The sequence below is a fragment of the Ruditapes philippinarum genome, unplaced genomic scaffold, assembly GCF_026571515.1.
Source record: "Ruditapes philippinarum isolate M1 unplaced genomic scaffold, ASM2657151v2 ctg211_1_1_1_1, whole genome shotgun sequence".
Taxonomy (NCBI): Eukaryota; Metazoa; Mollusca; class Bivalvia; order Venerida; family Veneridae; genus Ruditapes; species Ruditapes philippinarum.
This window is the reverse complement of record NW_026852000.1, coordinates 524,535-548,549: the sequence shown is the minus strand read 5'-3', so window position 1 is coordinate 548,549 and position 24,015 is coordinate 524,535. Positions and strand designations below refer to the sequence as shown.

At 31.8% G+C, this 24,015-nt stretch overlaps 1 protein-coding gene across 1 annotated transcript in view; it reads right to left on the bottom strand.

Moving 5' to 3' along the window:
- LOC132745815 (uncharacterized) overlaps positions 1-24,015 on the bottom strand; it is a 53,542-nt gene that overhangs the window by 16,556 nt on the left and 12,971 nt on the right. The window contains exon 3 of the mRNA XM_060734801.1: positions 19,868-22,365. Coding sequence (XP_060590784.1) covers positions 19,868-22,322 — 2,455 coding nt within the window. The 5' untranslated portion in view covers positions 22,323-22,365. The remainder of the gene's footprint in view (positions 1-19,867; positions 22,366-24,015) is intronic.

Sequence of the window (24,015 nt, the reverse complement as noted above, 5' to 3'; positions counted from 1 at the left end):
TGGAGCCCACAGTAAACATTCCGTACATTTTTATACTGAATTGACGGTTTATAGTCTGTATATCTGACTTGTGTTGAAATCAGCGACGGTGAAATTCTTGCGTCACAAAATACGCACTAACTAAATTTCATTGCGTCATGGCTGAAAATAGTGCGCCAAAAACGCAAAAACGCACTCTGGCAGAAACACTGAATTAATGTGTTGAAATTGGTGCAAAAAATCTAGATTATCAGGCAGTCACCAGACCTTTAGACTCAAAGTAAGACCAACAACTATATATATCTAGTTAAGGGGTACCATCAATACAAACTTGTGGGACTTACAATGGAGGTATGTTACAACCTTGAAGCCAAAATAATATTTTTTTTTCCTATGTTTGGTTTGTTTAAATTCACAGCAACACTGTTAAGGTCATATTGTGACTTCGCAACTTTATTGGAATAAGGAACAACTTTAGTGTCCTCTGTACCTTATTTCAGGAACAGACAGGTATTTTAGTAGATCAACCAGCCATATCAAAGCTAGCTGGATAACTTCATCACATGACAAAATCCTGATGGGTTTCAAATTAAAGCAGTGAAAAATCAGCTGACTTAAGTTAGCCACTTGGCCATTGAGCCCCTTTCTTCTCTTTGGAAGCAAATACTTAAACGTAAGGTAAAATATCAATAAGTGAGTACCTTAGGATTTTTTCAACTCAAGAACCTTAAGGTACAAACTTTTCATGAGACTTAAATTATAGATCTTTAAACGTAAAAGAGGCCATAAATATGTAAAAATTTCGGTTTGTTGCTAAAGTCAGACTTAACTTATGTTTTATCATGTTTGATGGTGTTATATACACCTGTGTACAAAAACCCATTTTAATATGTTGCTTCTGTTGAAGTTATTATCAAGAAAATAGTTATTTATGACAAAAGATGTAAACAAGGGCCATAACTTTGTCAAAGATGCAATATGAGTGATTTTGGCTATAGTTTTACTCTTTGTCAAATTCAAAGCCATATATATATATATATCAATTAGTGGTTTGTTGTTGTTAGACTTGTATTAATAATTCTGATGTTTTTCAAGAGTACCAAATATTTCAAAGCTCTGTCAACTTTCTCAAGATTATCAAAATCTCCAGATTATTAAAAACAAACTCTACTAAGACCTCACCACTACCCCCACTAAACTTATTGTTGTATTTAAGTAAAGTTAGTGAACAGTTTTAATTAATTAAAATGGCACTCACCTTTCCAAACTTCCTCAAATGGGAGGTAACTATCTTCACAGACAGAACTATTATCATAGTTTATCTCCCTTGATGTCAATTTAATTGGAGTTGGCATTATTGCAACAGAAACCATAATCTAACATTTCTTAGTCTAAATTAGTACATTCCAATTTAAGTACTTTCAAACACATCCATTCTATTTTCATAAATAATCTGTACTAACTCAACCTCCAATATTTTCATTATTCTCCAGTAAACCACTTTATAAAGGAATTTAATATCCACTGATCGTATTTAATCATGAAATTAATATATCCAATAAAAACATGTGCTCATGCATTTAAATACTTTTCTATTCATCAAATAGCAGCTTTTAACACTTTATCCGTATTCAAACAACAACAACTAAAGTTAAACAATATATACCCGTGCAAGTGTACAAGTCAAACACTACGATACTTTGACAATTTTCAAACAAATCTGTAGTATTTATCATAGTAGATTCAGTGATCCGTAGTACTACATTTTCGCGATTGTAATCCTCCCATCACCACGATACCATATTCTGACACACCGATGATGTTTCCTTGTTTCGTGCCCTTAACTTAATGGACAATTTAAGAAATTCATAGAGCTAAATCCCAATAATTTACAGATTAACCTGTCTTTGTGGCTTAAGTTCTACTGGTTTTCTATTCTGTACAACATATCATCCTTAAAATCGAGGCCGGCATGTGTCACAATGTTCCAGCAGGAAGAAATCCATCAAGCAACATCTGAGGACCCAATTTAACCGACATCAAAGAGCGAAATCTGTATAAACCGATGACAATTTTTTAACAAAGTGTTGCCCGCATTTATGAACACTATGATACCCTCTTAATAATACAAGTGAAATAGCATTTATTATTAAAGGTTTCGGTAAAACTCTGTGTTAATAGATGACTTTAATAGCTTGTCATTGACTTGCCATTAGATCTTTTTTTACAACATTCTGTATTGTGTCTTTACATCTGAAAATCAATTTTCTTTTTTAGAATCACGCACAAAAATATTAACGATTAACCAGTATAATTCTTTAAATGAAATTCTTAAGCTGGCAAATAAACAAAATGAAATGCTAGTGTTGTTTCAAAGTTTGAACAAATTTCATGATTTCAACACCAAGAAATGGAAAACTGGTATCATAGTAGTTTCAAATGCTTTAACTTAAGTCCGTCTTACACTGAAATCCTGATTGACGAGGCACACATTGTTATACTTCAAGAGTACTGTTAATTTTTACCACAAATGTCCAAAATTTAACAGTTTTAATTTTTTTCATAGCAGTAAATACACAGGCAAGAGCCAACTAAATATGATAATTTACGACAGATGTTTTTTATGATGACCTCCGGTGGTGTCCTGGGCTATGGACAAAGGCGGGACAATGCTGAAGGCTGGACATGCCTCATAACCTCATTTATTGATGATTATACTTCACCGTGAGGAAAAATAAACACTGAATTATCATCCCGGGTAAAATATAAACACTCACAAAGTACTCAACAATACCTGTATTCAAACCGAAATTGCTTCCATTTAAATCTAGAGTACAATCAGCACATCTGTTTTGGAAGTTTAATCTTTATCTGTTATTCCCACTCATTTCTCCTCCATCATGGTGCTGGTATCTTTGTCAAGGGTACATAAACAAAGTATTAACATTCTCTATTAATAATATTCAATCAGTTGAAGCGTGAGACTTGTAATCCCAACATTGCAGGTTCGATTCCATGGCTGACCTACTTTAATAACTTAAACAGCCTTTAAGATATGTGCTTATCAATAAAGACTTGGCATGCTAAAGAACCAGGAGATGCTTTTGGAATTGGGGCATTGTACTATCCTCCAAAATATAAATTGACTAGTGCTCTTCTGGAGGACTCGCCCATATGGGCAACTGGTGCCAAACATTCAAACACACACAATCTCTATCAATAACATTCTAATAAATTATAGAGCTATATTTTGATATGCGAGTTGTCAATTGTAAACATATGACAAGACTTTCTTACAAATTATATGAGCTGACCAGTATGTATTTATTACTATGTATGTACATACCATTGCTTAGTCCAAGAAGAAATACATGTGTCCAAGTCAACTGATAAAAGATATTGACATCAAATGAGTCTTAGACAATCAATCAATAAAACCATTTTGATAGACTCTGCTGCAATATGACTTTGGAGTGGAGTTGCTGTAGCACTTAATCTAGAGATTGCTGAAGATTATCAAGTCATTATAACATTGCTACCACTAATGTTGGAGAATGGTTGTAACAGTTACTGTAAGCAAGACTGACTTCTAACCTGATTGTATCCTTTTTATACAGCTGCACAAACATTGATGAAATTAGGTTTCTTTGAGATTTACAATATTTATTTCACAGTGGTAAGCAAGGAATTTGAACAACAACAACTTTTCAATTGCTGTTCAAAATGTAACACTCAGATATACATATTAAAAGTTAAGCCGAACATATCAATTTTTCTATAGCCTTATCTGTACCAGTAAACATTAAAAAATCATTTTAAATACATTAATAATGTATCAAATTTGACCGGTTCTTTGATCAGATGGACAAGATAATAACCACTGAGAAGAAAATTGAAATTTTACAAAAAGAATTCAATTGTAATGGGCAATGAAAGAAAGTATGGTGACCTGCTGGTTAAATAGATATTTCACTGACATTATAACCAGTGAAATACTGACAGCAGTTTAGTTGAAAATAAATATATGTATTGTTACTGGAGACAGGAAAAGTATAGCTTTTAAAGAGATCATATGATTTATATATCCCCAAACTTCATAATACAGTTAATGGAGTATGAACATTTTGTATCTCTAAATCGTTATAGTAAGAATAGTAAAAACACATATCATACAAATTCTTCTTTTATGACGAGCGAGTAAAGAGACTTTAATTACCATGGAGACAAAAAATATACGACGGAGTACGAAGCAATAAACCCCAAAATATCTAAGAACATCGCCAAAAAAGTAATAAAATAAGGAGTGAAAAACGAGAAAAAAGCATATTTTAATATGAAATTTCTAAACTGGGAGATGTTATCAACAAGTATTAAAAGGTGTTTAAATCAGTAAAAATGAAAGAAAATATTTGTGCGCCCCGGAGGCGATCGTTTAAGTGGCACACTTGTTGTGTTACCATATGTAGATATCCTGCGTTCTCATTGGGTAAGATCCATAGATTCGCGTGGATGACACACGACTACCTGTAACATTACATACAGATAATCAAAATTTGGTAACAGTTTATGAAAATTCAAATAAGGCAGGTGATTGTGCTTGAAATTTGAAATGGAGCAATGATGGAGCAGCTTATGACAGATGACATTTTAGTAGTATATCTATATTTTTATTTAAAATTACTTCTTTATTTAAAATTTCTATGAATATTTTCAATTAAATTTGTTTTTTTTGTAAATAATTGTTTCAAATAAAGCTTAAAGAATCTTTTTAACAGCTAAGAATTTTATCAAGATAATGAAACCATTAGGATAATAATTTTGTTACAAATATGTTACATTATATAGCTCTATGTTGTAATCAGTAATTTTTTAATTTTTTTTTTTGTAAATACAACTTGCCAAAAATAATTCTTTACCATATAAACAATAACAAGAAAAGAACATTAAGATTTTTTTTTTTTTAACAGATTTAGATAATCTTTAACTCAGTGATCCAATTTATAGAAAACATTTAGTGTGGATGAAATATTCACTAATTTCTTTTTATAAAACATAACAGATGGCTGTCCTAATTAGTTAATTAATTAACCTTTAACCTGCTGGAGCCAAAGATGATTGGCCTTCAATTAATAAACTGCCACCAAAATAGTCAGATCTTGCAGCCTGCAGTCTGACAGTCTATTGGCTAACGAAATTCAAATTATGTACAGCTACCAAAATTGAAACTGGTTAAGAAATTCAACAAGGTTGAAGGTTATTTTATACAAGCTTGGTGATGACATTCACAATTATAAACAAGTATATCCTTTAAATTGATCCCAGTTATAAAACAGACATCAATTAACATTTGTCGGTACATACAGGCCGCTGCCATCAGTAAAAGCACCTGCCTTTAAAGTCAATGTAAATTATTCTGGACTAAAATATTGACAGCTAGCGTAATAATTGCACAATTATTGCGAAAAAAGTGTCTCCTACTCCCCCCCTCCTCTATCCCATGATGCACAGCTAACAATCTGTCAGCCCGGTGAGATAATCACCCGTCATCAACAAGTCAAACACCCAGAAGCCCAGATGTACCCATTATTACTGTTGATTCTGTTAAAGGGCAAGCTATGTGTTACTGGTGCAAGGTGCAGACTGCATGTCCCAGGCAAACAATAAATTAACCACTGCACATCATTATATCACTGTTATGCACCGCCAGCAAAATAATGATTAATTAATTACACTCTGTATTAAACCATCAGTCACCAGTCTACTATTATCATTCCACAACAACTTACTTTCTACCAAACATTTGCATAATATATTGCTTTAGCATATTGAAATGACCACTGTCCAGATTGAAGAGATAATTATTTTAGGAAACACACTGAGAAGATCAGCACTTTATAAACCAGCATATTATATACAAATAAAAAATCTCTTTGATCTGGTCAATGTAGGAATTATCATCATAAAATTATGCAAGAAGAAAGGTTTTAAGTCATATAACATAATAGAGACAGTATGTAGGTGTAAGTAAAGATCTGTTTTCTGTAGTCCAGACTTTTAATTAGTTTATCAGCATTACAATATTGCCAATTAATATATTTATAGCCATCAACCTTATGTGTTGATCCTTAATTAGCCCAATAATCACTCTAATACTCCCTAATAAACATATTTTATGAGCCCAGTATACATATCTTATATGCATTATCTTATACTTATTAATTTAGCATCTTTTTATTCTTACCGTTTAATTCAGCATCATTTTATGCTTATTAATTCAGCATCATTTTAGGTTGATTTAATTCAGCATCATTTTATTCTTACCGTTTAATTCAGCATCATATTTTATGCTTATTAATTCAGCATATGATTTTATGCTAATTAATTCAGCATCATTTTATGCTAATTAATTCGTTTAATGCTGTGTTACATGTTTTCTATGATTAAATTTACGTTTTGCCATTTTCTTTCAATTTTTTTTATGATTTATTGACATCATGGGGGTTTATAATTCTTTTGTCCATTGCTTTCTTTTTTCAGCCTACACCAATATTGAAGTGATAATAAACATTTCATATATATGAAACAACAAATACAACTGACCTTTAAACTCAACATGTTGTTTTTTCTTCTTCTTGGTATGTACATATCAGTTTCTAGAAACAAAAGTTCCCAGGCCAGTTAGTGTGAACAGATTTTACTTTTCATATAAAGAGACCATTCCTGTTATTTATGATCATAAAATATATTTGAACATAATTGATAAAGTCGCTGGAATGCATATAATGTTCTTTTTTGAAGTATAAATGGTCAATAACAATGTCTTGTACAGTGCTTTTTGGAGGTCACATATTGTAAGAATGCTAAAAAAAATTGGAATGTAAATCATAAACTTCAATCTACATGACCATAAACTATTGGCCTTGTTAAACTTGCTTGATAGAATGAAAATATATTAAACAAAGAACAACAATGCTAGAACCTTTTCTTTAGAGAAACCTTTGAAAGGGACATAATTCTACAAAATTAATTAAATAGATGAATATGAACCTAAATGATAGGGCAAAAAATTCAATAACATAACTCACATGTCCTAAATAAGATAGGAATTGTAAATTCAGATCAATATGTAAATCATTATACTTATTAAGGGTTTACTGCAAAACTGCAGTAACTTATATGAAATAAAGGACTTATAAACAGTTTTGTCGTCAACCCTAGATATATACATGTATATGGATTGCCATTATATTCAAATTTCTTACACTCGGAAATATTTTTCATAAAATTGATTCTTTTATATGTGAAGTTTGCTTGTCTGGCTGGAGGTTACAGCAGCTTTAAGTGTGCTTTATGTTAAGAGAGACCACCCTGAACATCTCCAATATACAGACAATTGACTTTATATATACCCTCTTACACTAACAAATTACTTTTATTTCTCTTCCCAATTACAGAGATTAATCAAGCATAATGGTTATCAAAACTTCTTCCATTGCTGTAAGTGTCCATCTCAAATCTAATATCACATCACATACCCGGGGTACCCTATAATAAATTTAGTGTGGAAACAGTATTGGTTTCTTAATTCTAAATCCATTAGTGACATAACCAGTGGTCACTTCAACATGATTGGGTTTCAATCACTGACATAAAGAAGTTACATCGTGAATGAATTAAGGGCATTGTGGGTAACAGGAAGTCATTATATCAGCCTCTTAAACTCATCATTGATGTTTCAGCAGACCAGACATTACAATAAGTGTCTCCAACTTACAGAATTTGTGGTACAGGACATTATACTTATTTGCCTTAAAATTGCTTTTTGTTTTGTTTTATTGCATACCAACATAACTATGGTCATAATACAATAGAATAATGGCTGCAATTCTGATGCCTCAACCCTTAATGGCAACCCCTAAACGACAAGAGGTCTTCTTATCTTTAAGCTAACAAGAGCCATGTCAACATGGCCATCCCCTGCCGAATGTGTTTGCTCATTGGAAGAATGTATATGTAGTACAGCAGAATAATTCCATTTTAAGAGGTCTTTTGGTAATGAAAACTGATGGCTATAGTGATTACAGATTTGAAACCTATGTGAATACTGATGGCTGAAAATAACAAAGGGCAATAACTGAAAAATAATGCAGGGTAGGTTATCATTCTTGTGTGCTGCATCCCTTCTCAGTAAAATCTATCCACCTATGAAGTTTCAAATTGATACCTCAAATACTTTTTGAGAAAAAATTGTATTGAAAAATTAAGTATGAAAAATAACAAAGGGCAATAACTCTAAAATTATAAAAGGTAGAGGAGTTATCATTCTTGTGCACTGCACACCTCCTGAGTTAGATCTATGCACATATGAAGTTTCATAATGATATCTCAAAGGCCTTTTGAGTTATGCTCTGGACAAAAATTAATTTTGAAAAATAAAAAAAGGGCAATAACTAAACTTAAAGTCTAAACAATTATGCAGGGTAGAGTTATCATTCTTGTGCACTGCACTCCTCCTCAATGAGATCCATCCACCTATGAAGTTTCAAGTTGATACCTCAAATACTTTTTGAGACAAGCTCTGGACAAAATAGCATGAAAAAGAACAAAGGGCAATAACTCAAAAATTGTATAGGGAAGAGTTATCATTCTTGTGCACAACATTCCTCCTCAATAAGATCTATCCACCTATGACATTTCATGTTGATATGTCAAACACTTTTTGAGTTATGCTCCACTCAGGTGAAAAATTAAGTTTGAAAAATAACAAAGGGCAATAACTCAAAAATTATGAAAGGTAGAGTTATCATTCTTGTGCACTGCACACCTCCTGAGTAAGATCTATGCACCTATGAAGTTTCATGTTGATATCTCATAGGCTTTTGGAGTTATGCTCTGGACAAAAATCAATTTTGAAAAATAACAAAGGGCAATAACTCAAAAATTATGCAGGGTAGAGTTATCATTCTTGTGCACTGCACGTCTCCTCAATGAGGTCTATCCACCTATGAAGTTTCAAGTTGATTACTCAAATACTTTTAGAGATATGCTCCGGACAAAAAATGTCGGACGGAAGGACGGACGGTTGGATGGACGGAGACTATTTCTATATCCCCCGCCGCCTTTTCGGCTGGGGATAATTAAAGTTATATAGTAAATATAATGCATTATTTTAACAAGAACTGTTCACAGAACAATATCTTGATTATATTGCAGTTATTGTCATCATATCTGCAAGAAAAAAATACAATGAAAAGGGAAATAACTGTGCCAAAATAAATTTTTGTATTACTTCATATTTTGAAAATACTGATAGGTTCCCATTTGATGATGAAAGCAAATGATGCATATTGAACTGAATATCTTGGACACTGTTTTGAGAAATGTATAAAAGACATAAAAGTATAAAAGAAGTTGAAAAATGGGCAGAGAACGAGCTTCAAGATTCACAGCAGTTTTATGGTTACTATAATATTTATTGTTAGTAAATCTCAATAAAAAGCATCTAAAAATCTGTTCTGCATCAACTTGTACAATGACTATGCTAAGTATTTACAGTGAAAATCAGGCAATAAAACAAACATTTATTATATCTCCTGCCTACATTTTTTATTCCAATTATAGACAACCCTGCTTATAGTGCAATTTCTTCAGCTTCTTTAATTACAACAACATATGCTGCAGCCATTTATTTTATTGCCGACACCATTTCAAGAATATGTAACATGTTTAGAGAGAGAGTTCTCCTTTGTTATAAGTGACCCTTGTCCAGAAACAAATTAAATTTAACAAAGGAAACATTACAAGGTCTGTTTATCATTCTATACTTGTCAGAGATGGAAACAAGACTAAATGAGAAAAATAATTCAGTGTGAAATAGAAATTTATAAATCAACTTAAAACTCAATATACATCTATAATTGTCTTTTTCTAATTTTGGTTAAAATGCTTTTTTTGGGACAAAATTTTAAAACAATCGAACATAGATTAAGTATTTTAGTTGTTGTTGTATGACAGATTTAGGTGCTAATGAGTTAAAGGCTCAGTCATTATGTACTGACAAAATAGTAAGAGACAATATTTGACATCTTGAAGAAGTCCTGTCCAAGATATATTTCAGGAAAATTCTGACAATTTTGTATCACTTACCCTAACATAAAAGGCCCATAGTATGTCAGATTATGTCTCTGACATTACCATAAGAATTCTCTGAGTCAATGAAATTTCTTTTCCTTTTAATTTATTTAATTTTTCATTTTGGTTGCCCATTTTGTGACATCCTTGATTTCATGAGTCAGGGTAATATATGATGGTGCACAGCATTAGGTCGAAAGACAATAGATAGAATATGACAATTAAAAGAATGGACAAATGGTCAAATACGAGAAAGTATAAAATGGAAATTTGATAGAAAAGAATATAATGTTGAATATTGTCGAAAACATGTCAAAAGCAACAAATTTACAATAATAACATAATGCATATTTTTTCTTGCATTTTTTAGAATAATCTTTAACAAAAACTGTATTTTATCTCTTGATAATATAATGTTGAAAATATGTCGAAAGTAACAAATTTACGCAATGGGTATTTTTTCTTGCATTTTTGAAAATACAGCATTTTTATCATGTATTTGTGTAAATTCACCACAAGGTGGTCTGTATCAAAGTCATAAATGTGCCATGCTTGTACTAAACATCAGAACAAATCTGTTTCTCCATACTTGTAATGCTGGTTACCATGACCTTCACCCTGTAATCACAGTCTCCCTGATAGCCTTTAACCTATGCAATACATGACCCCAGTTCAGGTCAACACTAATCAACCCAAATAAAATTTATCACCCCAAAATGAATGGATTTGAACTAGAATTAAACACAAAAGCACAATTGTTGAAACATTTGTATGTGTGAAGTATCGATTCACAGGTAAATATAGTATTTGGTCAATTGTTTGGAACAAAAGATGATTTTTAAAGTAACAACCCAGCAGAAATAGCCAAGGATCATAATGTCACTGCTAATATGTCCCTACAAGATGTTTATGGGCCTAGGAAGAATGAAACAACAGTGTTAAATACTGGCTGTGAATTGATTTAGGGTGTGAACTATAGAGAGGTTTAACAAGCATTACTACAAGTTTGTATGCCCCAAGTGATCCCTTAAACACCTTTCAGGGTGATATATGGGTGCAGATAGGCAACATCTAATCCACCTGTGGTATATTGTCATCAACTTGTCCATAAAGGAATACATTAGATTCATGCACATCAAGTATCCTGTGTGGAGAGACCATGTATGATATGTATATCTGTCAAACATCCATTCAACCTAAAATCATGATTTTTAATAAAAAATAAATATGGATAGAAATCATTGGTATAACCTTATTCAATTCTATCAAGAATTGTATAACCTCAATATAATATAATAATTGTGAAAAAATGGCCCAAAATTGAAAACCATTGCATTGCAACTCTTTTCACTCAAATCTGGCGCGAAGTATAGCATAAATATAATTTTCAAATTATTTCTGATTTTATTTTTCAATCATCTTTTGAATATCATTTTGTTGTAAGCGCGCAAGCTGATCTATGCAAGAAAATCAAATTTTAATTTTTTAGGCTTTTGGACCTCAGCGAAGTTTATTGAAAGGGCAATTTATAATGCTGTGAAAAAAGAATATATGTATATCAAACAACAATACTTACAAACATTTTAAGTTTTAAGCATTTCATAATATATAGTCCTAAAGGTGACAATATTTAAACAATATTTGCTATACTGTTCAACTTAAAAACAAATATTATAGCTTTAGTCCCTCAGTGTAACCAGACAAGGAACTAAAATAGCAGATTGTCTTAAAATTAAACCTGAACTGCTTTTAGAATTAGCCATTTGTGATCACCATTTGATTGATGGACCAATTACTTTCATGGGATTCCTTTTATCTGACCCTTTGTCCAAATAACATAACCCATAAATCACATCTAATTAAGTATGGCCCGATACAGACTATCTTGGCCACATTGTCGGGGCCAGGACCATCATGCCACAGTTTTCTCATCAATACAACATTCATGCAATAAATCTGGTCAGTGTTTATCTGTTTGCTGTCAAATGTAACATAATATATAAATCATATCATCATTAGCAGGGGTAAAGCCTTCCTCTAGTGGACAAAGATCACTTACTGTAAGGCTTTAAACAAATTAACCATTTCCTGTCCATACAATAGTACATAAAGCTTCAACATTTACTGCATAATTTATCTTTCTTTTATATGAAAGATTTTTAATATTGGTACATCTTCTTCAAAGGTATTAACTCTCATTAAAATGAAGATCAAGTTGTTGAAAATAAATGTTTACATATTGATTCTGTTGAAATATAACTCAGATACCATTCTAACTTCACAAATTTATAATACCTCCAGAAAGCATTCAAAGTGTTAAACTTATTTTATTTTATCAGACCTGGACCAATGATGTTATTAACATTATTATAGTTATCTTCTGAAAAAAGCATTTAATATCTCCACAAATAGAGGAGTTTTGTATCTTTTTTTCATGTTTGTTACCTCAATCTGTCATGTTTGTTCATTAAATGAGAGAAATAAATGTTTTCAGACTTGAATTGACTTGAGTTAACTAACAATTGAAAATAGTAACTTAGTAGAACGAATGACAAATTTGCCGCCAACAATAAGTAGTAAAAGTAAGGTTGAACCAAGTTTTGTTGACAGTTCCCAGCATCTTGGGAACACCCAAAAGCTACTTTGTACATAAACTATTTACTTTAAATATTACATGTTTTCAATTATTAGTATAACTATGTATAATGTAGGTCAGTTTTCTTTTGATTTTGGTCCTGCACATTAGCTGGGCCTTATACACAAGAGAAGCTGTTGACATAATGAGTGCAAATATTGAAACAGTTTGTATCAATTCTATTATGTACATCTTGAATCTAAAATGTAATGAAAGGTTAAACATTGGACAAAAACAAGCTTTTTTTAACTTAATTGCACAGTCAAACATTAGACTGACTTTGAAGTTTTTTTCTAAGTCGTTACAAAAGAAAAAGAACAATTAATGAATCATGATAAAATGTTGCAGAAGAAATAGAATAGTTCAATAACATTGCAAATATTAAGAGAATTGCAAATAATACAAATGAAATGGCCAATCAAATTTAGCCTTACAATTTTTGTTATTGCTTAATTGTTATAGTCTCAAAACAAAAACGTTACTTTATGGTGAAAAACGACAATTTTTTTTTTATTGTATCAGAATCATTCTAACCATCTGCTTAAAATTCTAAACAATTCCTGTACATTCAAAGTCTTTCAACATCCCAGAGTGAGCCATCTGAGAGTAACTGTCGTACACAATGCCTGGATATGATCCTAGAATTAACATGTTACTGGCCTATGGACAACTATTTGACACAAACAATTAAAGGGAACACAGTCTTCTCCGATTTTAATAACAAGCAATTTGGGAGGCAATGTAATTGATTTTTGTCACTGATCTAACCTGGATTCCAGAAATGTTTCTACAGTGCTCCCTGCTACACCTTTCTCACATATCTTCAGCCTGCTTCATGATTAATAATCTGCATAAATTAGGCATAAAATATGCCATAAATAACACCGGTAGGACTTGTTCATTAGCATGATAATACAGTCAGAAAATCATGCCTTCACAACTACTGCCTAGCTGGAAACCTTCTATTATCAGGAATAAATTTGGAATCATTATTGTCATTGATGAGGAACTATCCTAATTGGATCTGATAGTCAATTATCACAACGAAACATTGTTTACTGTATCTGTCCCTATCAGTCTCTATTGCAGTACATAAAGGGTCATTATTTCTAAAATAATCAAGATCTGTAAAACACATAGAAAGCAAGATTTTCATAAATATTTAAATTTATATAATTATATCCCTTTTAAAACACTCATTTGAAATTACAAAGTTCCTGACCCCAGCTTTAGATATGTGTTGTTTAATAGAGCACCTAGTATCAGAATCACTTACATGCTGAGGGGGTATTGTACTTGTGGGCTTTTGCATATTAATTCATTTTATTAATTTAATTTTTCATGGCCATCAAATGATAAAAATTAATGTAATAATAATTAATCAGGTCACTACAGATTTTCATACATTTCATATGTAGTGAGTTGTGTCAGTTGAAGACTATAGTTACTGTAACAAACTTAATAGCAAAACATGCTAAAGCAGCTAACCATCATGCCAATTATGTTATCAACAACAAGTTGTCTTCCCCAAAATCATATTTAGTGAGCTGTGTCAGTTGAAGACTATAGTTACTGTAACACATGCTAAAGCAACACATGCTAAAGCAGCTAACCATCATGCCAATTATGTTATCAACAACAAGTTGTCTTCCCCAAAATTACTTCATGTTCTTAATTTTAGTTACATATTCTCTTAGGCATTTTTTTGGCAATTATGATAAATTCCCTTCATTACTATTTGAAGAAATTATTCAGATAAATTTCATGGTTTGTAAAGACTTCAATTAGACTAATTCTTGTGAGAAAAGGCAAGCAGCATCTTGATTTGTACTAACATAATCTGATGGAGGAGACAACCATGATGCTTATCTGCAGGATGTGCTTATTTAGGGGACACTTTAGGGACTGTATTTCCCTGACTTATCACATAATCTTAACACAATCACTGCCCCAGTTGTGTAACAGCAATTTCAGGGTGTGGTTAAAGGTACGATAACACTTAGACCAATTGCAGATATCCTGGTGGGCTTCCACACTCATTCTAGTGTAATTACAGATTAAGTTAATTGAAGTGTGTTTTGAGTGTTTACTTATGGGACAATTTGTGAGATCAGATTCCTAATTTTATCTTGACATCAAGTTGTTAAATGTTGACTTTCTTGTAATGATCTACAAAGTAAATTTACTGAAATTACAGCTCACTGCAGGCATCACATGACTGCTGCAGGCGTCACATGAACACTGCAGGTATTTACAAGACTTAGCTGTTGATGCTCTAACAAGCTTGTGAGCATTATGAATTTATATCTACATGTATCTTTGCGTTAATATCTTCTTTTTTTATAATCTTTCTGTATACTTCATTGTCACAATAATTTGAAAACCTCCCCAAAAAAAAGCAAGGAAAAATTCTGATAAATGTTTGAGTATTACTAAACACATTTTTGTCATGCAGATTATTATTGAGAAAAACATTTTTCTGGTGATAGACATAGAAAAATTTTATTCGTTAAATAATACATTAACAAACAAAGATAATAGAATTATCATATAAAGAGTTTTTTTTTAAATTAATCTTTAACTTTATTATAACTCTGACAAGTTTGTACAAATATTTATGTCCATGATCTTCATTTCTGAAAGTTTTCAGAAATTTGGACTAATTGATTCTATGAAATGTATCTAGTAGGGATACCATTTTCACTATTGATATATCAGTATCATTCCATTTAATTGGCAGGGAGCAATTAATGGCAGCAACATTTGAAAACAATTTCTGTAATTCCAAACCATCATTAAAATGAAAACATAGTAAGGTAAGACAAAGTCACACTAGATGGAGGAAAGGTGAGACCTACCAGAAGCTGTGCTATGTTTATATAGACATGATATCCTTTATTGACATAATAAATTAGGAGATAATTGTTACAGGACAGCTATTTCAGTATCTGGACAATATCTTCATTTATTCTCAGTACATGTCAATGTCAGATCGTGTTCTCTGGGGGATAGAAGGTAAAACTGACCGCTGGTGTTCTATGTGATGATGAGGTATAACTGACCATTGGTGTTAGAATGCTGTTATGTTTCCTGAAGTTGGTTCTATTTCCTGTGATTTATGTATTTGAGCTACAGCTTTTGACAAACAACTATTTCCACAAGTCTGAATCACGCTTTTACACATACAAGAGTGAAAATCATGTCTCCAGATGAAATTCTTAAAACATTAAACTAAAGAAAAATATATTAATAACTTAATAAACCTATAAATATTCACAATTTAAATGCTATTTGGCATGCATTACATGGATGTAAAATGAGACATCATAATATATAGTATTTTTTATCACCATTATTCCTAACTCCCAATATGATCATTACATACATAACTTATTTTGGTATATTATTGGTAACTTCTGTGGAAAGTCAGTGCCTTATATTAATATCATTTACTTTATACATTTGAGGACATTTTTTGGAATTTGTTTTTAAATTTCCATGAAAAATCACAAGAATCTTGGGGGCATGCTATTAAAAGTGTCATACGGTCAAATTTTATGATTTTTAAAAGCTAAAAATTATTTCAAAATTAAAGTGATGCTGTACTGATAGCTTTCCATCTGAGAACAACCTGTTTTCCAAGATGTTTTAAATCATTTCTTTCATCTGGTTAAATTAGAGCCCTCTCCAGCTGCGAGTTAGATGGACAGTTACTGACCAGTGTGGTGTCAGAAGTGACCGGAGGTCAGGAAGGTGTGACCAATACATTAGTTCCCCTTGTCCGGAGTAGGAAGATTTAATGAAAATGAATGCTGTCTTGACGAGGGTACACCATATTGCCTTTTACAGGTGTGACTAAATGAGAGTTGATAATTAAACAAGTTCATCTGGGTGGAAGGAATGAATTATTTTTGCACATCATTAATAACATGATGACCTACAGATAAAATATACATAGCTTTATACCTTACTCTTAAACCCTACCATGTTAAATAAATATCTTACACAGACTTTTCCATCTCCCAATCTGGACAAAACCATTCATAATCTTTAGATATAGTACTGACTGGATAGCACACAGTGCACTGGAATATGGTGGCCGATTTCTGCCATTTCCCTGTATGCAGTTTTTTTTTTCCAAGAAAAAAAAATCTGGTGTCTTCACCTATTGAAATATTGTTATTTCACCTAAAATATATTTGTCTTTATGTTGGTGCCCTAAAAAGTCAAAGGCAAAGACACTCCAAGTGAGCATATTATCTTGTCTTTGCCTTTGAGGGGCATGAAATTGCAGAAATCAACCACGATACTGGAATCCTCAGCAGGCTACGAGGTCCTTGACTTTTAAGTCAGTCCTTCTAAAGTTAAAAAGTTAAGTAACCCATCTCTTTAAGTGAGAAAGAAATTTCTAAATATATTTATTCATTAAACAATTTATATTATATTAAAAAAGATTTTAATTACTTAATTAATAGTGTCATTTGCACAAAGTACTGAAACAAAGTATAAAGAATCAAATTTCTAACTTTATTATCTACATTTCTTCAATCAACTTGTGTCAATAAAATCAATTTGGTTACTTTGAAAATGTAAATCTATGGCTAGATTTTTTACTTCATATGTCCTGGAATATTGAGGTATATATTTCAAAATCTTACATCTATTTCTGGTTTGGGATAAGATTTTTTTTTTAAAACCTTGAAACCAATAAATTTACCTTGTGTCATTTCAAACAGCTATAGTGAAGTTTGGATGTCCACTATTCAATACATACAAATGACAAATTAGGACCCATATAGTGCACATTTTTAAGCGACATTGTCAAGACGACATCTAAAGGTTAAATGAAATTAAAACTGTCTAAAGTGAAGGCGAGCATATTAGTTTCCACCTGTCACATAACATGCTTGCCACCACAAATCACCATCTCATGCTGATACAACCTATTAACCCAATCTCAAATAGTAACAAGTAGAGATTTTGATGCTAAAGCATCAAGTCGCGGGATAGAAAAATGATTGTATTATCATAAATATAAGAAAATATAAGTTTAATGGTTCAAGTATAAAAATAAGAGGAACAATGAGTTGAGTAATGTTTGCCACTGAGGCTTGTAAGGCAAGTGCTATGCTGGTAATTCTTCTTGTAATTTTACTTTATACATATACTGTTGTACCATACATTGAAATCCGTATAGGTTACTAGTTCAGATTCAGATAATTACCGACAAATAATTACCGATCATCGAATATTTGCAAAGTGACGATGAAAATATATATGTTTAATTATTACATGAAACAATACAATTTTATTGTAAAAGTGTTGTACATCATTATTATGTGCTATAGAAAAAATATATAATTTAGTTGAAATCAATACACGTATTCCAATCGTTACATACGATATTTAAATTAACGTTTAATCGCCTTTCAGTGCGATAAACTATCAACACAAAGATAGTTTATTATTTTTTTCTATGTATCTAATACGATTCCGGACCCCTGACGTCATACCGTTTTGGAAACCTGCGTGACGGAAACCGACGGAATATACCGAAATCAACGATTACCATTATATATTTCAATAATGTGCCTCTTAAGCATAACATTATTTTGGGATGTTCAACCTAAACTAAACAATTGAACTTTCTTGTCGAATGTTTGACAGAAAGGGCCAAGTTAAACCCTTTACCAAGAAGAAAGGAAAAGGTTTTGAAAATGTATTTTTAATGTAAACAGGTTTCTCTAATGATATAAAGTATGAACCTGATTAATGAAAAAATAACTTATGTAATTATCTGTACAAAATTACAATGATTTACATCTTATCAGTTTACCACCATTAACAAGTTACCTGTCTTATCAGCAATCTGTAACTATTAATAGATTTTATAACGATAATACAACATATATAAAACATGTAGTCACGTGATTCTTACGAAAGACCAGGGAGCATTTGTTTATAATTAGATAAAATAATGTAATATAAAAGGTCTCATAAAAAAAAAACAACCAAATAATTCTAAAGTGTCATTTCAAATATCATTCATGATTTATATATTATAAAATAGCAATGCTTGACACACAGAAAAAAGTAAAAGTATCTCATATATTCAATGACTGATCCTTGGGGATACGTTATTGATTCATTTTATGTAAATTGTAATGTTGCTTTTTAAGACGTCAATATGTGCATATTTCATTCCACTGAGCAAAGTTATCATATGTTTGATTTTTTGTGATTACTGAAAAATAATTGTTGTCTTTAATTGTTCAATGATTGATATGCTTTTATTTTCAGATTTTAAGGGCTTCTCCTACCATAGGTATAATATTAAACTATTACAAATATAGTCGCCCGTTTCTACCGGCGACTAATCACTATGCTTTTCACCTTGACACAGGAGAATTTGTCAAAAATGTGCTATCTAGGATTCCTTAATCTCATTCTTTCTTTACCCTTTCTTTATATAATTCTATGACAAAAGACACTTGAATCTGACCAATAGTCATTTCAACATTTGCAATTATAAATCAGAGTAAGCATTTGTATATATGGAAGTATTGTGGGATTTGATCATTTGTTATTATAATACAATGTACTTGATGGTGACATTTTGAAGTGGAAGAGATTTAGTTTAAAATTGACAGAATACAAGTAGATAGAACTTGATCCTTGTTTAGAAAAGCAGTCCAACAATAGGATGATACCAGACTTCACACATGTCAACATGAGTATGACTTATTAGATGCTAGAGAATGACTGGGAGATTATACACTAAACTACAGTAATCTACAAGTGTCTAATTCCCTACTTCACACAATAATGATAATATATACAAGTAGAACTGTAAATATAAACTAGACAAATATGTTTCATACCAAACATTTATTTGTCTACAATTTAAATCATTGGACTGAGTTGATAAAGAATACAACCTCTGTACAGCAACAATGTTTGGGGAAAAAAAAATTTTTTTGTTGTTGCTATGGTGAAGACTTACTTTTGAAAAAATGATTATGTTATGGTAATGAACTTATGGTGATGTTCTACAGAAGGACACTCTGTTTAAGTTGCACTGTACTTTCAAACACCATTTCTATAAAAATAAATTACACATACCTGTATTTTGGAGAACTTGTGGATCAATCACCACTTTTTCACTTTTATCTGATTTGTCTGTATTGCTATTGCCCTCAGAATTATCTCCCTTAACTGATGTCACGCTAGGATATGCCTCGTCTGGTCGCAGTAGTGCAGTCTCTGCTGGTTGACTATGTTCATAAAGTGTTGGCAGATGATTCTTCTGGGCTTGAACCGATGCCAGCCAGCCTGTAAGTCTGTTTTGCTTGTTATAACCATGTGGACCAAGATCACTTGTATGCCTGGTAAGAGTTTTTGTATTTAAATCACCAAGCATTAAGTTTGTTTTCTGTCCAAACTTTGATTCACTCACTGTCTGTCTCAGTTTTTGTCCTGTACCAGATTTCATATTGTTAAAATTTGCAGTATTGCTTGTGCTGTTTTGTGTTATATGATCAGGGAGAAATCCCTCAGTGCCTGCTGGTTTGCCACCTAGACTTACACCAGACAAACATCTTCTCAATGTATGAGTACCATCTTCATTTCTACTGCTGGGGTCTATTTGCATGGCCTGATCTGACCTACCTATGTGTGGTGGTAACGGTGTACTTGTTTGTAAAGGTCTTTCTGGTAGTGGTCCCGTCAACCCAAAACCTTTGTATTCTGTTAAGGTGCATGTCTCTATATCTGAGCTTTTGGCCAGATTATTGCTTGAAGGCTCAACAACAGCTTCTGAAACATTTTCTGAATTCAAACCCGACGTTAATCCTGGTCCCATATATTCTTTAAACTTCTCAACTCTTACACCTTTAAGTTTTTTCTTCTCTCTTTTAGAACCCCTATCCCTTTTCAATGAACCTCCAATTAATTGATTCTCTTTCTTCACATTTTTTTCATTTTTCTTTATTATCAACCTTTCATAACTTTCTGTTCCATTTTCATTTGCAAAGTCTTCATATATATCTGCTTCAGTTTTAGTATCTATTTTCTGAGCAAATTTTACATGTTTCTTTTCATCTGAACCTCTCATAATATTCATATCTCTCATCCTTAGACCTTGACTAGCTTTAACTACTGGTGTTGAAGTACACAGGGGCTCAGACCTGCTCTGTTTTTTAACATGTTCATTTGTTACTGCCTGTGATACAGTACATTGCCCCACCTGTTCGTTTTCAAACATATCATACATACCAGGGTAACCTTGCGGAAGAGGTGTGGAAGCACAAAGAGGATGTGCCATTGTTTGAAGTCTAGACATACTTAATGACACCATTCCTGAATTTACAGGTTGTGAAACAGTCTCTTCACTATTAAAATTATTAGTTTCTTCTCTATGTCTGTCTACTTCTTCCCTTAAATCTTTATCATCGTTAGTTTGTACAACACAGAAATAATTGGATGTATCATCAGCACATTCCTTGCCTTCCCCCAAAGTTCTTTCTAATAAAACACTTTGTTCCGGATTTTGCAAAGATACACTATTTGTTGTTTCACTGCCTGTTTTTTCATGATCTACCTGTAAATCATTGAACTCTGTTGTTTTGTTAATCTCAGACTTCCTAGGTCTTTTTTCTGCACTTTTTACAACAACAACATTGGCATAGATATGTTCACAATGTCTCTCTTCATCTGCACAATCATCATCATCATCATCATGAATAGTATCATCCAGGTTTTCTTCACTAGGTGCCATATTAGTATTGTCATTCAGCAAATCAGGATCTTGTTCATTGTCAATTTTGTCATTTATGTTGACAGTTTGTGACTCGGTATTTTCTGTTACAGTCACAGATGAGCTGTTTAAATCATCTGTACTTTCACTTGTCATACTTGTGTCTAACTCTGTGATCAGATCTGGTTTTACAGTATCTTCAAGCAAACATTCCTGCTCTGTGATTTTTTTCTGTTTTGGCACATTTTCCATACGTCTGATAATAGCACTAACATCTACACTTGAGCATATGGTTTTCACTTCAGTTTTTCGATTTTCAATCAATGCTTCAATCTCTTCCTTACAAGCATTGACCACATCAAGGGATTCCTGTATGTCTGCTGTAGTATCTTGCTCTCTAACAGAAGAATTATTGGAATGTTGAAGATCAGCTTCAACAGATAATAAATCATCCTTACATTCATCATCTGTATGTACAGGAGTCACAGGTTTTATCTCTCCATTACTGGATGCCCTATTACCAACATGAACTAACATTGCTGTTGCATTGTCCACATATGTACCACTAGTAGGATCAGATTCTAAAGTATTCATTGTATGACACCCACTTATTAATCCGACTGGTGCGTTATCATCAATATATGGGAATTCCTCCAGTTTGTCTTCCTCCAAAACATTGTCATGAGTATCTTTTTCTGTGACATCAATGTCTATATTCGTATTTGCTATGGCAGCTTCATATCTGACTGATTCCTCTTCATCTTCTACATTTCCTAGTCTCAGCTTCTTGCATGGACTGATCAAAGTGTTTGCCTCATCCATGTTACATCAGTTTTTCATCATTTGCTCACATAATATTATCAATCTGAAAAAATTGAAACAAAATTGTTATAACTTGTGATTAATTTCCCATGTTCCATTTTTTTTTAAATCATCATAGTTTTTATTCAGGCAACAATTTAGTTTTTATTTCCACATGTACACATGTAAAGAAATCAACGATTCCAATTTAAGTTTTTAATCAGTATTCTTGAAAATTCTACCAAGTTTTCACTTCTTATAGTAAATAATCACCTATATCATAATAAGTATTTTCCAACATTATTTGTAACTACTGAGCAATGTGTATCAAATTCATTAAAATTACTAATGAATTAATTAACACAAATTTGACCCAGATTTGCAAAAAATACCAAACAAGCCCCTGAATGACCCAGGATATCATCAGATTATCATAATTACTGAAACCCTACATCACTTCAAACAGGTACCTGGATCAACAATAGGGCACTAATCTCTCAAACAAAACAAATACTTTACCACTTTAGATTGGTAAATTGACAGGTACTTCTCTTTAAAAACAGTATACAATTACAAATGTACAGTGTTCTGTGTCTAGTTAAAATGAACTTTTGTTTTAATGAATTCAAGTGATAATTCGGAATCATTATTGGGATGAGTTTGTATTTTGAAATGTTAACAAAAGTCAGTGTCTATCAGATTAGAAAATCTGAAACAGTAGCAGGTTTAGTGGATGATTATATAGTCACTGTATATAGGATCAGAGAGAGTATGGTGAATGGAGGAGATTGATAACGTTTCTATAGCAGTGATAACACAATCTGATATTTAAACCTGTAAAAATTCCACTGATATAATAATCCAATTACAACTAACTGGCTTCAACAGTAAAATGCAAAAATGTGTAACAGTTAATCTAATGTTTTGCAGTATTATAATACACTTAATTAAATCAACATAATTTAAATTCATAAAATCAGTCATAACAGTTAAACATGCACCTTGTCTTTATTATATAATTAACTACTGAATTGCATTATTAGTCAATGAATTGCAGATTTTTGTATTTGTAATGTACAAGAATGTACATGTATATGTTGCATAAAACAGTAAATGGAATTACCAAAATAGAATTATCTACACAAATGAACTTGATTTTATTTAAAATATATTTGAAACAATAATAGATTATTAACAAAAAAAGCTAAAACATGTAATTTTCTGACAAGTTTCAAATATAATGCTAATTTGGGAATGTTTATCTGACTTTAACATGTAACTTTTGTAATTTTTAAGTTATGCCACAGCCTGTTGTTAAGATTGATATATCTTTGGAAAGAAATAAAATTTCTCAATCTTTCCCATGGAGTTTTCACAGTAATTTGATGTGTTTGTTTCATGACCTGGAAAAATGTGGAGTGCAAAATAAAAATGTGAGATGGCCATCAGATGGGGATATTGAAGGACATAATACAAACTGCAATTAGGCTACTTATTTGTTCTTGCCTGAAACTACAAAATTCCTAAAATCACATGCAAGCTTTCGTGAGACTGACGTGTTAACAATACCGAAGACGTTTTTTTCAGAATTCTATCCGTCCACTCGATCAATTTAAATAAAATAAAACTGATCACTCTGGAATAAAACTTTTGAAAAGTTTTGTTTGGTCATGAAATGTTGCTTGTGGGCATTGTATTCAAAATAAGGTAACGA